This window comes from Talpa europaea, assembly GCF_964194135.1.
Source record: "Talpa europaea genome assembly, chromosome: 11".
Classification (NCBI taxonomy): domain Eukaryota; kingdom Metazoa; phylum Chordata; class Mammalia; order Eulipotyphla; family Talpidae; genus Talpa; species Talpa europaea.
In genome coordinates, this window is record NC_140078.1 from 60988327 (window position 1) to 61004078 (window position 15752).

Genomic DNA, 15752 nt, shown 5'->3' on the forward strand with positions numbered 1-15752 from the left:
CTCTTAGTCAAGGACTCCTTATTTTGGTTGCTCTCTGCAACCCCCTCCCCCCCTTTTTTTGGTGAAGGCAATTACTGGCATATGGATTATTGCATAGTCAGTTCTAGACAGTCACTGACAATTTTGGTTTCTTCTCCTGACTTCTGTTTAGGAGACAGTTAATGAGAGCCTGGAGGGCTACAAGGTGAACAGTGGGCTTGAGACACCCCGATCTTAAGCCCACTGCTGCCATTTCAAAACAGAGCCCCCTGATAGCACAGCTTTCTCATGAGCAAAATTTCCTCATCTATAAAACGGACATTAAAACAGTTCTCGCTCTGAGGACTAAGTAATGCGTGCGGTATGCTATGTGAACAGAAGCCACTGCTATTCCACAGAAAAGGACCTGGAAATCTGGGGTGCGGCTAACTGCTCTCTTACAAGCATAATCAGGGTCTTGTTTTGCTGTCTTTCAATTTACACAAAATCTCTCTCTCTCGGACCTTCCTGCTGTCGTCTGTCTCTTGTTTGTAAAAGAGCCTGAACAGTTGCTTCTATAATCAGTTATCCGTTTTCCCTTTTACCAGGGCTACAATAAAGGAATAATTCCTGTTTTAAAGTAGTTCAAATTTTCCCTAAATTAGAAGATGACAATATGTTAGGACACTTTTATACTGTCTGGTCCTCAGCCCCCCTCCCTGTATGTTGCTGCCTTATTCGCAGAAGAAAGGATAGTCTTCCTATTCCGATTACCTGATTTTAAACCTTTCAAACCAGAAGAGATGGGAAATGACAGTGCAGAACAATGCCTCCTGCCTCCCTCCTCCCTGCCTCGCCCTCCCTCCCACTCTCTTAACCACCAGCTAACTAATGCTTAAGCTATAAAGTTCAATATAGGCGACAAAAGCTTCTAGCCATAGTTTTTTTTTAAGGGTAGAAAAAGGGTGCAGATGCCCAGGATTTGTTAAGAGGCATGGTTTTGATGCTGCAAAGCCCATTTTAAGTCAGATTAAGTTTACAGAGGTGTAGCTGATTATTTTGAATAATTAAATGGTGTCAAAACCAGCTGTGATGAATAGCACTGGGGTCTCAAATCATAAATAATTGAGAAACTGGAGTTGCATTTGATCATCCTGATCAAATTCTGATCTCCAGAGGATAAATGTTTGTCCTGAATACCATCAACATTGTTAAATGCCTCAATATTCTTGCTCAGTCATCCAGCCAACAGTCAATTGAACTAAATCACTTTAACACCACACACATTTGCTGTCCTCATGAATACAAAATGTTTGACTTTAAACCATGTTCTTTGTAGTTGAATAGGCACCTTTTTTGGGTAAGCATCTAATAGCCACATTAAATACTTGACATGTTTTTGTCTGTTCCACAAAACATATGACACTGGAAAATAAATCAGAGGGCTCCTTTTTTCTACCACTTTTGCTTTGAGCCTGCTCAAAATACAAAATATAAACAAAAAGCTAAGAAAGAGTTCATTAAAAATGATTCGTCGATATAATTGCCTTTAGGATGGCCTTTGCGACTCTGGATTTGCATAGCGACAGGGGCCTAATTTTACTTCTCATGGTCCTTGCAGAAAATGTCACCTGCACGGCTCCTGGAGCACGTCAAAGTGCACCCTTCCATTACTCTACATTGGCTCACGTAACCCACTGTGTGCAAAGAGGCGGGCAGGTGAGCAGCAGCATCATAGTTTCCATTTTAAAGTAGAAATGAGACAGAGAAAGGAACCGATTCACCACAAAGCTAGAAGACAGCTGAGCTGCCATGAAAACTTGGCCTCCTCGGCACAACTCTTGCTGCCAGAGATGTGCCTTAGTTAAGCGCCTCAGTGAAGAAAAGGGCAGTCTGTTTAATAGCTCCTCATTGACACCCTGTCACTGTTGAACTGGCACAGAACCCAGAGCTGGCAGGGTGATGCGTGCTGCTCTCCACCTTGTTTCCTGCACACCAGTTCTTAAAATCAGAAGGCTGTGTTAACCCATGTCTTCTCTCCAAGGATTAATGATTGCGAAAACCACCACTATCAACCTTTGCATGGGCTTAACAGTTACCCTAGCACTTTCAAAGATGTTAATCATTTACTTTTTCCAACTTTAGGATATAGGTGGCATTAACACCATCTTAAAAAACGAGGAAACAGGATCAGAGATGAAGTGACTGGTCCAAGGATAATGAAGCTCATGAGCACGGAGCCAGTATCCGCTTAGCCAGGCTTCAAATTCGCTGCCTCCTCTACACTGTGTACATCCCAGAGAGGACGTGGAATTCAGAGTCCTGTCCTTTGTAATATGATGGTTGTCCCAGTTAGAATTAAGAGGAAGAGAGAACTCGGGTTTGCTCTTTTCTATCACTAAGTCTGCTACAGAAGTACATGGGCAGGACACATGCAACTTTACTGGGACAAGAATGCTGGTTAAAATTCTAAGTGTAAAGAAAAGAAAAAGGAAAAACAGTCTTCGCATCCTCACTTATTGCTGTCTTTGGAGTAAATTCAGTTTTTCAAAAACCCCTGTAAATAAGAGTGAGGCTTCTAGAAATTAATATAGTTTTGATACATACCTCAAAATCCTCAGAAAACCCATGCTGGTTATTAGAATAGAGCTCACCGATGTGTTTAACAAACTGTTTGACAGGAATAGCTTCCATGTCATCTGTGGGAATAAAATGACATTCAGAGTCACATAAAATTCTTCCATAAGACAAATAACGCTGATAAGGGATTACAGAAAACAAATACATGATTTTTGCAAAGAGTGATATAATTGTATCATATGAAATAGATGTTCTCAAGAGAGGTCTCAGGATTTACTGTACATTAGGATCTCATAAGTTTAAATGCCTCTCAACTAGATTGAATACGGTTTATTTAATAAAGGCATATAATTACCTTTTTTTTTGTATTAAGGCGATTTATATAGTTAAATTACCACATGCACTCCTAACTAAAAGTCTGAACTTACCAAGGCTAGATAAACATTTTATGGTAACTTAAGATCGGTTTTTTGTTTTTTGTTGTTGTGGTGGTTTTTTTTTTTTTTTTTTGCTATTCAATTATTCAGTTGGGGTCCAGCTTGAACTTGGGGCAATACAGTTCTATTTCCAATCTCTGAAGTCTAAGCAATCTTTATACACAATTACATGTAGATGTCATTGTACTAGTTGGCTTTGGGTACAATGCCTTCTATGTTTAAGTGTTCAAGATTTTAGTTCAAGACAGCTGTGTCTACACGATGCCAATTAATCAGTTAGACGGAATTAACTGGATTTTTTGGTGTTGACAAACTAGGTATAGCATCATGAAGACCATACATTCCAATTTATTGTAGTGTTGTCACTTCAAAGGACATTTTTAGTTCACAAATCCCAAGTATGTTAAAAGCTGATTAACCCAGCCCCAATTGATAGAGTGCTGTAAAAGTGCCACACCCCACTCCCTGGAGCTCCAACCCTCCTTCTTCTCTTCTTCCCTCGACCCTCCCCCGCAAATATTTCCTTTTAAAAATACTCTGCTGAATTTGAGATAAACAACAGACATGACATTTACTTTATTCAGAGTGAAAGATCTTTGGCAAACGCACAAACATCTAAACTGCCACAGATGCTTTTCTTAGCAAAGGGTATGAAGATCTGTATGTGTAAATGAGGTCCTACTTTGGCAAGAATGTTATAGATCCAGGCCTGACAATCTGATTTCTCTTCATCTGGTGACAGTTAACATTGACTATGTCATTCCTTCTCTACTTTCTTTCGAGAGAGCAAAGCTCTAGGGTGGCTTTTTGCATCTATTGACATTTTCAAACTTGAATCATTCTTAAGTGGAAAATAGCATCTCATACTTTGTTTAAGGAAGGTGACTTATATGTTCATAATCCAAATTGCTTTGCATGGAAATGTTACTTATCAAATAGGTGGTGTTCTGTAAGCACAAATTCTTTCTGTGTGAACAATTAAAGACCTAATCATTTTAATAGGCCACCTTATGAAAAAAAATTGCCAAGTTATTTACAAATATTTCAGGATTGAAGATGTTCATGAATATGCAATCATTTTGCACGCCCAAGAAATCTATAGCGCCCATAATGATGTAACCAGCGTTAACAAAGTAAGCAGAGCCAAAATGTTTCCCCCGAATATTTAGCAGAATGCATGGTTAAAAAAAAAAAAAAACCCTCCAAAATTATCTAATCACTTCAAGTGATTAGAAGTAAGCATAGTATGATTCTATGATAATGAACAAGTGGTGAGGAAGTAAGCTTAACTTGAGAAAAGGGTTACTATGTACAAACTGGAGAGTCTAAAAGATTAACCAAGGATAAACTCATTTTTGGACAAGAGGCAAAAAATTAGTTAAAGGGCCAGAGCCAAGTGTCACAAACACTCCCGTATTCAGAAGGCAGCAGTTCTCTCCTATTTTTTTAGAAATGAAAGACAAAACTATATTTCTAAGGATAGGGTGACACTGTTAACAGTGTAATAGGCTGTGGACATTTACTCCATAATGTTAGTGTAGAATTTCAGATTCCTAATAAACAATAAACTTATGGTGCCATGATTAAGCAAATGGACTCTATTTAAAAACTAAGAAAAGACAATGTTAACTTTAGAGCTATTTACTCGGCACACCACAGTGCTTTAAAGGTTGTGGCTCATCTCAGTCATTAAAAACCTGTGCTTTCTATTATTTTTTTCCAGCCAACTGGTCAACATAATGCCTTTCAAGCCTGTAAATTAAGTCTGCCTCATATGTCCATGGCCTGATGCAATGAAAATCCATCAGAGCTCAGTATGATGATCCTGGAATAAGACTCACTAGTGTCTCCAATTTGCTTCTTTACCCAAGGAAGTTTAACCACAGCTCACTGCAGCTCCAGGCAGCAGTAACATCAAAAAACCACCAGGCAGGCAGGCAGGCAGGCAGGCAAGCAGACACATGCAAACACACACACACACACACACACCATATTGACCACCGTCAGCTCCCCAAATAGCACATTATTTGTCTTTTAATCAAGATAAATGAAGTTGAGTCATAAGTCTTTTTCTGAATATTAAGATGAATTTAAGGTTGTGATTAATTTGAAGTCCTAATGGTTTTCTCTTATATAGTTTTTCTATTACATTTCTCTCAACATATGCCAGATAATTATAAAATTACTGTAGCAGAAGGCCAAGCAATTAGGACAGCATCAAAGATCTGATCTGCTGGGTCTTTATCTGGAAAGGCTCTGGGTTATAAGACATCCATGTATACAATGTTATTTCACCTAAACATCTGAGTTTGATTTAAAAAGGCAGAGAGTACCAGTGACACTAACTGTGGACCAGGCACTTTCTATGCTCTTAAATGTATTAACGCATACTCAATCCTCTTCAAACTCCACACTCCTCAGTTGAGACATTTAGCTCAGAAGGACGCACTGAAGCCTGGGGAGTGGCAGCAGCAGCTGGCCTCAGACCCAAGGTAAACAGTCCCTGATCTGGAGAACAGCTCTCATTTGGGTCCGTGAATGGGAAACCACTGGGTGAAGCATTTACTAATCACCTAGGACTCAGCCAGCTATTAGGGACATTATCTCTGCCCAAGAGCGACATTTTTATTGGAGAAATGATGAACATGAGAAGATGAGAGGAAGAACAGCATGTCACTATGTGGTGAAGACCTCTAGTGCCATAAAAGGAATGGATCTGAGGATTTAGGTGAGAATAGATGGAACTGATGAGTGGTGCTGGTGGAGAAGCATAAATAAAGATGAGCTGGAATCAAAAGTAATGGTGTCTCCACTAACTGCAGGGTAGATGGAAGACTCTGGTACAATGAGAAAGCGTGTATAATGACAGAGATGGTAGGAGAAGAGAGCCACCACTTACTAAGCCCTGACTGGTTATCAAGGACTGTGTGAAATGCTCTTCCTTCATTTATCTTTACAAGAACCGGGTTATCCTCACCTTACACATAAGGAATTTGAAACAGGTTGTGCAAAGTGACACAATTACTAAGTGGCAGAGTTGAGATTTGGATGCTGGTGTGCTGAGCCCAAAGCCTGTATCCCCATGCATTGTGATATACTGTCTTCATTCTCAAAGCGGCACGATTTCAAGGAAATTAACAGTATTTGGGCTAATCTGTAAAATACTGCTTTTTAATTCTGAGCAATGTCTTCATTTATAAAATTTTCAAATGCCAAGGTTTAAATGAGGCAGAAGTGGAACCACTAGAAGTGGTTTGATACAGAAAGTGTTTGATATAGTCAGTTGAGAATCAGCACCCGAGAAGTAGATTTATTGTTATTAAATAATATTTACACTCTGTTCTAAGATTTTAACCCTTGGTAGTTGGAGTTAAATGATATGTAAGAGCACTTTTATTTTGGTCAATCCATGACAAAATGCCTTTATGCATCATTTCTGATGAAACTTGAAATTAATAAAACAGCATTCAAACAAGGTGACTATTTACGGAGAAGAAAGTACCAGAAATACCAAAGCTGAAAGATTCAGAGGGAAAAAAAAAGTCAATAATCTTGATCTCAAATGCAACAGTTAGAAATTAATATATTTGAATGTAAAGAAAGGCTGTTTCCCAAATCTGCCACTATGTCTCTGCTGTATCCTCTGAGACACTAGGGGGAAATCACCCAAACTTTGGTCTGTGCTCCTAAGCTACTTTCATTTACTAAATATGTTTTAATTTTAAAGAATGACAGATAAAAGGGAAAAAAAACCCCAAAAAACCCTTGGCTTTCTTGACTGCACTTAGAAAGGGAATATCTAATTCGAACATCTATCATGGGGAGGCGCTGGTGAAGCCCCAGCCCGGGACCCAGCTCAGAGGTAGAAGGGTCTTCATTCAGCCTTGACTTGGCACAACTGTTTAGCCACCATTCTTATAGGCCACCACTGACATAAGGCTTCCTGGGTAGGGGGCAACCAGCGGCAGTGGTGCGGATGGCAAAGCCAGAGCCAGGCTGCCTGGTAGTGTGACTTTACCTCCGATCCCTTCCCTTGCTGGCAAATGGGAAGAATAACCGTCTAACTCATAGTGTTAGGAAAAGTAAACAAGATATCAAAAGCAGTTACAGGTGTGCTTGGCATTTAGTAAATGCTTAGTAACTGGGATTTAATATTATGTAATGGTCGTTTTACATGCATGACCCCACATCTCAGGGCCATAATTACCTACATTTTGTAGATGAGGAAACTGTGGTTGAGACAGACCAAGGGGGTTGGCTAAGGGGTTCAATGACATTGTCAAGTGGAGGACCAGAATGACTCCAAAGCTGGAGTCCACCTTAGGCCTTTCCAGAGAGCTGAAAATGATGACGCAGAATTACAGAGGGCAGACAACCACATAATGCATTTTGAAGAAACTGTCCAACAAAGAAGGGCTGAAAAAATGTGCTCTGGCTCTAAGGGAAATTTCAGGTACCTGGAAAATGTACCTGGTCTACCGGTCACCATAGAGATGCCAGTGAAGAAAAGTGTTTTGGTATTTATTTACCTTCCTGCCAGGATGCTTAGCTGCTGAGAGTGATTGGCTTAGTTAGGGTCTTTTAAGAAAATATCCCTGCTTGCATACTCTGGCGGGGTGTGGGTACATGTATAATTGCTATTAAGATTTCAGAGGGCCTTTAAAGTTACTGATTCTGAGACCAGGCTCTTTAAAGCTCATTTAACCTATGGCACTTCCCTCAATTTGATTCCAAATTCCAACCAATGCTGTCTATGGGTAGGGAGAACCTCTAAGGTGCCAGCAAAGTACTTGGCTTAAGTCACTTCTGCTCAGACCTCTCTTTTGCCCCCTAGTCAGAACTGTTATCCAGGTCTGTTAACCACCCCTATAGTGGACAGACCTGGATTTCAAGAACTCACTCCCCTCTCGTCTGCACTCTCAGCCTCCCAGAGGCCAAGTTCAGGTCTCTCTCTCTGTGCTTGGGAATACCTCTGTGTCAACTTGGGAAGATAAAGCAAATACAAACGAAATGAACATTATCAAGATTTTAGTTAGGACACCACAAATAAATTTCTGTCTAAATCAGACTCTTAGGATTCAAGGAGTGCTGTGGAGATTGGAACATTTTATTTCCTGTCATAAAATGAAATCTCTTTTCATTTATGACACAATGAAGTCAACAAAGAAAGGGCTTCATTATAGTCCAAAAGACCAATGAATCTCCTTTGGAGATAATCTCCGTATAAATAAAATATGCCAACAAGGTTGGTTTAATCCCAAGGGTTTTAAATGGCATGTTTAATTCCCCTTTATATGCTAGCACCCTGCTGAAGCTGGTGACCTTCAAATTATTAAGATGTAGTTTAACTGCTGGAAAGGCATGAATCATTTCTGGATTTCTAAGCTACTGGCTTGCAGCAACATTTTCTTCTGTGATGCACTTATTAGAAAGTTAGATTTTCTAATTTCCAGGGAAAGGCATTTATAAGGACATTTGTATTTGACAACATGCACATTTGGCAAAGCCCTTTTGATATGCTCTACAAGCAGGTTCCTTTCATCAACTAAGTTCTGATTTTTAAAGCTATATACAATGAAAATCCAAAAGAGTAATACTAATAGTGCATCTAATTTGTAGGCGACATATGTACCTGTAATTCTTCAGTGATAACTATAGCAAATGTATTATTCAAGGTGGTTGGCAAAATAAATATCCTCAGGTTGAAAACACTAGATTTTTAGAAAGACTGGTAGATGTTAAGATAATATGGATTGTAAAGGACAGAAATTTGAGACCATGTTAATGCTTTGGAAGACGAAATGCACACGAGGGGACTGACAGTTTGTGTTCAATTATGCTTTCTTTATCTTCACAGAGTAACAGTGGGAGACTAGTAACCCTGGGTTATTTGGTTTTGAAAAACTGTTAGTGAAAAAATTTAGAGTCAAAGCTCCTTACATTCTCTTACAGAAGTCAAAGTTTAACTCCTTTGGGGGGGGGGAGCCCACTTTATGCATATTTCATACTTGAAAAATCAAGCACTATATTTCAAAATTTTCCTGATAAAAGGACTGATGTCACTTCTAATAGTGTTTGGAACCTAACCTCAAATGTACTTCCTTCATGGTAGATAATTACGCTTGCATTATGAGTTCTTTCTGATGTGGCTAAATAATCTTAGCCACCAAATCCACAGCCTCTAGCATTTTCACAATTTATGTAAGTGTAAGTGAGACCAAGAAAAAACATCTCTTACAAGACCATCACTGCCTTGTTAAACCAGAAGAGCACACTGAAGATGCTAAAGAATCTAAATTAATTTGCTAGAATTAGTAAAATTAGCTACTAGAATCTCCTCAGAAATTCCTATATATCACTGGCACCAAGATGTATCAAAAGGTTAGCAAAGCTTCCCTTAATCTTTTGCCTCTTTTATAATACTTTTTAGAAGTCAGCATAACTTACTGATTTTATTTGTGCTTTGGGATTGAAAAATCAAGGCTGTGATTTATGAATTTTAACGACAGTAGAATCATCTAAAAGTTGCTGATTTAGTGACTGAATTTATTCAACATGTTTGTGCATTGCTCCCTAAGTCACTGAAATCACACAGACCTATATTTGCAGAGGGAGTGGAGGTATTTGTAAGTTGAGAGTAGTTCTTAGGAAAAGAATAAAAATAAGTGAAGATAAGAGGATATGATATGGAGGAAACTTCAACAGCAGAATTATGAAGCTCTGGAAGGATGAAAGAATCTAGGAGAGTGGCAAGTAGTAAAATAATGGCAAAGAACAACTACTCAGAAAAAGCTAAAGGGTATTCAATGAAAATGGCTCGATTTAATGAAGAAATATCTGAATGAGGAGTCTGAAGTCTCAAGATATCAGAGCAGCGTGACAAAAAGTGGCAGTTATCTTTCAGTGTCTTGTGTTTTGATCTCACACAAATTCCAACGCCAGCTCCCTTATGGGTGTAAGTTTGTGGAAATTAATAGTGTCTCCTACTCTCAGTTTCTTCAACTGTGAAATGGGGACATCAACTGCACTTGTGCCCACAGGATTGCAGTGAAAATGAGCATACGGCCCATATCTGGCAAGTGCTCGATCAATGTCAGAGGATGTTTTCTAAAAAATCTTACCTAGGAAACAAGTTCTAGCAATATCTTACAATGATGACTCTGGACCACCATTTTACAAGTTTCGTACCTGAATTTCCAATCTCATGCTTCTGTACACATTTTTAACTGGTATGATGGTTTGCTTTACTGGTGCTTGTTAGGAAATTTAAAAAAAAATATGAATCCTAGACAATGAAAAGTTCAAGTGATTAAAAATTGATAAATCTGGAGCCCAGTAATCTTATTAGATTTTGAATAAAGATAAGCTATAACTGGATCCAGTGGGCAAAATTTGTATGAACTTTATGAGCCAAGTATGAGCTCTACAAACATGCTATTATTTTTAGAAATAAAAACAATTAGTTAATTTCCAAGTTAAAACATTTCAAATGATCCCAAGAGTCCTCTAGGAAAGAAAAGTTGTATTGAAAGCTTTAATGGAGTGAAAATAACTCACACATTTATTAAAATGTGTGATTTTTAAAAAAGATTTATTTATGCATACAAGAACTGGGGTGTAGGCCAGAAAGTGGGGACAGCGAGAGGATTAATGAGAAACAGAGTGGGGAACAGACCAGGTGGATCTACTGAAATATACTACTGAGGGGAGCAGCAGGTGAGACACGAGAGGTCTGCTGCACCCTGTGGGTCAGCTCCCTGGCCCGGGATCAAACTCATGTTGCTGTGTGCTGAGACAACCCCTTGCACCAACCAGCAGGGAGGCCCTAAAAGGTATAATTTTTTAAATGGATTTTCTCATGCAGTTATAGTTGTATTATAAACAGTGGAAGAAACCATATGAATAAATAGAATGGACTGTTAAAGCATTTCATAAATTATTTCATAATTTACAAAATGCAACTGTTGAATAGGACTGTGGGGTTTTAAGAAGCAGTGATTGTGATCAAGTTGGAAGTTCTTTGACACAAGGTCACGTAGGGTTACTTCCTGGTTAAGGGCAATCTAAGACTACTTCTCTTGCTGTGCCCAACCCCCCACCCCTCCGAGGCCATGCTAACTATGCAAACCCCAGTAAACAGAGTAAGAGCAGTTTCGTAGTGGAAGTCCTTGCACACCACACTGCCTTACAGCAGCATTTCCCAGTAACAGTAAAAAAGGGAAGTAATTCCTTTTTACAAAGGTGTTGCAACTTATCAAGGGCACATCCTGCTATGCCAAGCGAGATACAACCACATACCATGGATTTTCTCCATCAGTGGAGAATTTGCAAAGATTTTCTTTCCATGTACTTATGCTACCAGTAAGCAAGAATTAAGAAAAACTCCTATTTAAAAGAGAGAAAAAATCATTTAAAGAAGTGCTTGTGTATTTGTGAGTATTTCACTTAGTAATTAAATAGGTAGATGGGAAGTGAAGCAAAAAGCCTTCTAAAGCATTTCTGGCCTAAGACCTCTATTTGGAGGTGTGGCAAGGCAAATGTGACCGGTGGCTTTTTCTAAGGTTCTGGTGAAGTCAAAGACCCAAAACTCAAGTCAAAGAGCACAAATAGGTACGGAGCACCTGTGGATGTGGTCGGGTGGGAGAGATACTGTACCGTGAGAACCAGGGCTCACTGTCCGGGGGTGCTGGGTGAACAATGGCATGATTTGGGAAGCAGAGTTTGAACAGCTGACACTTCTGGCTTCCTTTATGGTTCCCAAGGTCCTGTGATCCTATCACCTCATGCAATCTCTGCCGTTGTCTTGAGTGGCAAGGAGGGCAGGCATTCTGTTTATTAGAAATTCTGGAAACCAAGGCTCAGAGAGGTCATGGCACTGAATAAAGGTTCAGTGGTGGAGGCAGGGCAAGACTTAGGTTTTCTGATCGCTAATCCAGTGGGAAAAGAAAATAAAAACTGAAAGACAGGCCCAAGAAGTACCTCACCATTTTAACATTTTAAAATGGCTTTCAAATGCACAGCTACCCAACAGCTGTGTTTGTCAGATGAATCAGTTGAGAGGAGAAAAAAAGGCTCCCAAGCATTTTCTAGAGATCACCACATATTCTAGGTAATCCAAGAGACAAATGATTATACACATGCTATTGCATACGTCTGAAAGACTGGACAAACCTACTTATTCTGTGCAGATGGAAGACTGATGACTCCGTCTGCTCGCTCTCCTCTCAAAGGCAGGAGCGTTATGACCACCACCCAGAGTAAAGGGTGAGGGTCAGTAGAGAAGAACACACAGTAACACAGGCCCTATCCCACCTTTATGGGAATTATCCAGCAGCCACAACAGCATCTAAGAGGAACTTAGAGACTTATCTGCTACTCTCTCATTTCTGTGTCACAGAAATGAGCTTTAGTCAGAGTATGGAGAAAATACAGCCAGTGCAAGCAATATCTAATGATGTCACATATACAGACGCATAAAAAGCTAGTGAGGTCCCCAACCATACTGTACCTAGGAATCTGCAAACAGTGGAAGCATCTCTTCATAGTGCCCAGAGAATGACTATACTTCTGAGCTTCGCAGCTATGGCCTCTTGAAAACTTTAAGGAAGGTTTACTGACACTCACTCAATCATACATTCCTTCATAGAGTTAAAGAATCCAGGTGTTACTCTAGCATTAAGAAGACATCTATCTACTTGCCTTTATCGCTCTTCCCCACCCCCACTAAAACCCAAGTAAAATGTATGGTACACTAGAAGAAGGAAACTGGAGACTGTTTCCTGGAGACTGCAGACTGGAAACTGGAGACTGAGGCAGACCTGTGGAGGATGAGGGGGAGCTGCAAGGTTGTGGGGTACGCTCTAGTATAAATAGTGCCTCTGTTTACAAAAGAACAATTCAGCTGATGAATGTATACAGTATCTGAAGACACACTGTTTACAAGTATATAAGGAAACCCAGAGCTAAGTCCAAATCTGACAAAAGGGAAGGGGTACCCGATAAAAATGCTGGGAGCCACCTTCAAATCCCCTGTTCCACCTATCACAACTGACCCGCTGCTGAACTCCTCAATGTCTATGACATTTGTGAGGATTTACTCCATCAGTGACTATCCCGACATAAACCTAATGCTATATACCTTTTTGCTGAGGACAGATGAAATATACACCAGCCCAACAATGTATTCTAGACTTTCACACAAACATCCCAAGAACCAAAACTTCCAAAACTGAGATAAATTATTCTGAGTGAGGAATCTTAAAAGAAAGCTCACTTTTACAAAAAGTATCACCAATTCTACTTTAAAAAAATGTAAGCACAAAGTACCTATCCAAACTTAATTCGGTTCAAGTAGATTGCAAATATGTATCTTCTTCCTTTTTCTCTGCTGATACTTCCCTTCCCTGTATGTGAATCTGTACTTCATTAGTTCAATTATTTATTCCTTTTAAAGGGGATTTCTTCACTTTGCAGATATGTGAAGGGAAAAGACTTTGGTCAAATCACAATTAAGCATCTCTTAGACTGGGAAGGCTTTAAATGGCCAGAAAAGTAATATTTTGTCATGGCTGTCACATTAAACCGAGAACAAAGAGCAGAACAGTTAGCCCATTGTAAATAAGAGTAGTATCTTACTTACCCGGGATAGGAATAATAGGAATACTTTCATTGGGGACCACCCGAGGTGAACTGCTATCTTCCACATAGAAATGAGCTGTCTGAAAACATTTTCTGTGTAGGAAAGAGAAAACATACAAGGAGTGAGACCAGAGAAATACATTTGTCGGAATTCATCATTTTTCAGTTGTTCTTTCACAGATTACCCCAGCTTTACACAGCACACTGCGCTGAGTGCAACCCCAGGCCAAGTAACAAGACACAAGAAGGACAACATTCAGCTTATTCAAAGAATCTCAAATAACTGTAGACTGACTTTTAGGACACCTCACCTACAATAACAGTCAAAAGGGAGGGAGAGGCTAGTTCTCAAAGACATAAAGTTGGCATGCATAGAGTAAACCTGATGCACAAATTGCCAGGATTACACCACCCAATTTCAACATTTTACATGGTACAGAGAAACAATGTACTACTCTCAACACCCAGCACCAAGTTCAAAACCAGACCTCCAATCCTCCCAAATGCAGTCATCAAACAGCTAAGTACACAGTAGCACCACATTGTTAGTGCTTTGCAAAGGCCCCGGAAGCGGCAGACAGCTCTACAAGGGGGTTAGAGGGCTTCAAGGGGGCAGACAGTCTAGATTCAGAGGTCCTTGCCAGACAACCTCAGAGATGAGGACCCGAAGCCCTCGAGTGTCATCCGCTTATATTCTGTTTGGTTTGGTTTTTACCTGTACTTCAGGCAAAGCAGAGAGCAAACACTGGTCATCACAGGACAGGCAGTGAACAGAAAAGCCATCAGCAGCTCACTCAGCCTCTGTCTACTGATGCTGGGCAGCCCTTGGCTTTCCAGCATCCACGTCACTGCTCATTGCGGCCCTAATGAGCTGCCGGAAACACAGGCTGAATATTTAATGAGGCTGCTCAGCGTGAATGGCTATTGTGACCAGAGAAGGGTCCCTGTTCATCTGGCGAAGGGGCTTTACAATAGCCGGCCTACTGCCGGGTCTCTCAGCCAAGCAGGCGGCATCCTTCTGGTGTTCCATGTCCCTGGGATCCATCCACCACTCTGGCATCTCACACCAAGGCCCACTTATACACAAAATAGCTTCACTTTTGCTGGGTATTTCAACCAATAGAGTAAGTCAACTTTCCTCAGAGTTGTCTCTGCTCTTCTCATCCAAAGTATCCTGGAATGCTTCTGTTAGGCATGCCACATTTGTATGAAGCCAAGGAAGGGGGTTGGGAAAAATCAAGCAACTTTATAAAGCAAAGGAGGTGTCTGTGGGAGTGAGGAGGCCACCAAGTCATAGAGATTATTTCACCTCAGTTTTATGCAGGGCAATTATCACACACAATCAAAAATGACTGAGCGTCACATAATGAAGCATCTTTCTTTAAGCAGTGCCTATTTTCAGATGGAAAGAAGCTCTAACCAATTGTACATTTGGGCACTGATCGAGAAGCCGTCTGGTTTGCTGCTCCAGACCATTAGAGGCTTCTGGACATAAATCACTCCCACTCTTGGCACATGTCTCCCCGGCTGCTCTTGCTGACACTGAAGAAAAGGGATTTTTTTCTATGAATCGTCTGGCTTTTTTACAACATATTACAATTGGAATATTGTAATATTTTTGTAATTAGTTTTCATCACTCATTCAGCTACCGCTCCCTAAATTTGGAAAGAACACCAGTCAAACCACACGAATATGTAATGTATATGAAATACACGAAGCATGTTAGGTAACCGAATCCCCTACTGAATATAAAATGATGGAAATCCATGTCAAAGATATGATTCCGATGCCTGTAATGACTTCTCTGCGTCTCAACCATTCATCAAATTTTGGCCTTGGATTCCTATCCCTGCCTCCCACCCCCGCCCCAATTTACACAGATTTCCACCAAGTAAAAAAGTTAAAACAGGATATGAACTTCACAAATGAGCTTTTCTTGAGCTATTGGAGCGTTCAAATACTTAGTAGCTAAAAAAAGTGCTGTAAACACTGAAACAAATGACTTCCAATTTACCAGGACATGCTTCAACAACAAAATAACCCTTCTATTTTAAGACCATAACTACTATTCCTATTTCTAAAATACGTATGTGTAAGAATCTTTATTGACCAATTTACTATTAAAGTCAAGTGACTTG

At 40.0% G+C, this 15752-nt stretch overlaps 1 protein-coding gene across 2 annotated transcripts in view; it reads right to left on the bottom strand.

The window, feature by feature from the left end:
* Positions 1–15752, bottom strand: part of PTPRG (protein tyrosine phosphatase receptor type G) — a gene marked incomplete at both ends in the record, with an annotated part of 658283 nt that overhangs the window by 26454 nt on the left and 616077 nt on the right. For both annotated transcript variants that reach the window (XM_084246972.1, XM_084246971.1), the window contains 2 exons: positions 2566–2657; positions 13615–13706. In XM_084246972.1, the coding sequence (XP_084103098.1) occupies positions 2566–2657; positions 13615–13706 (184 nt within the window). The remainder of the gene's footprint in view (positions 1–2565; positions 2658–13614; positions 13707–15752) is intronic.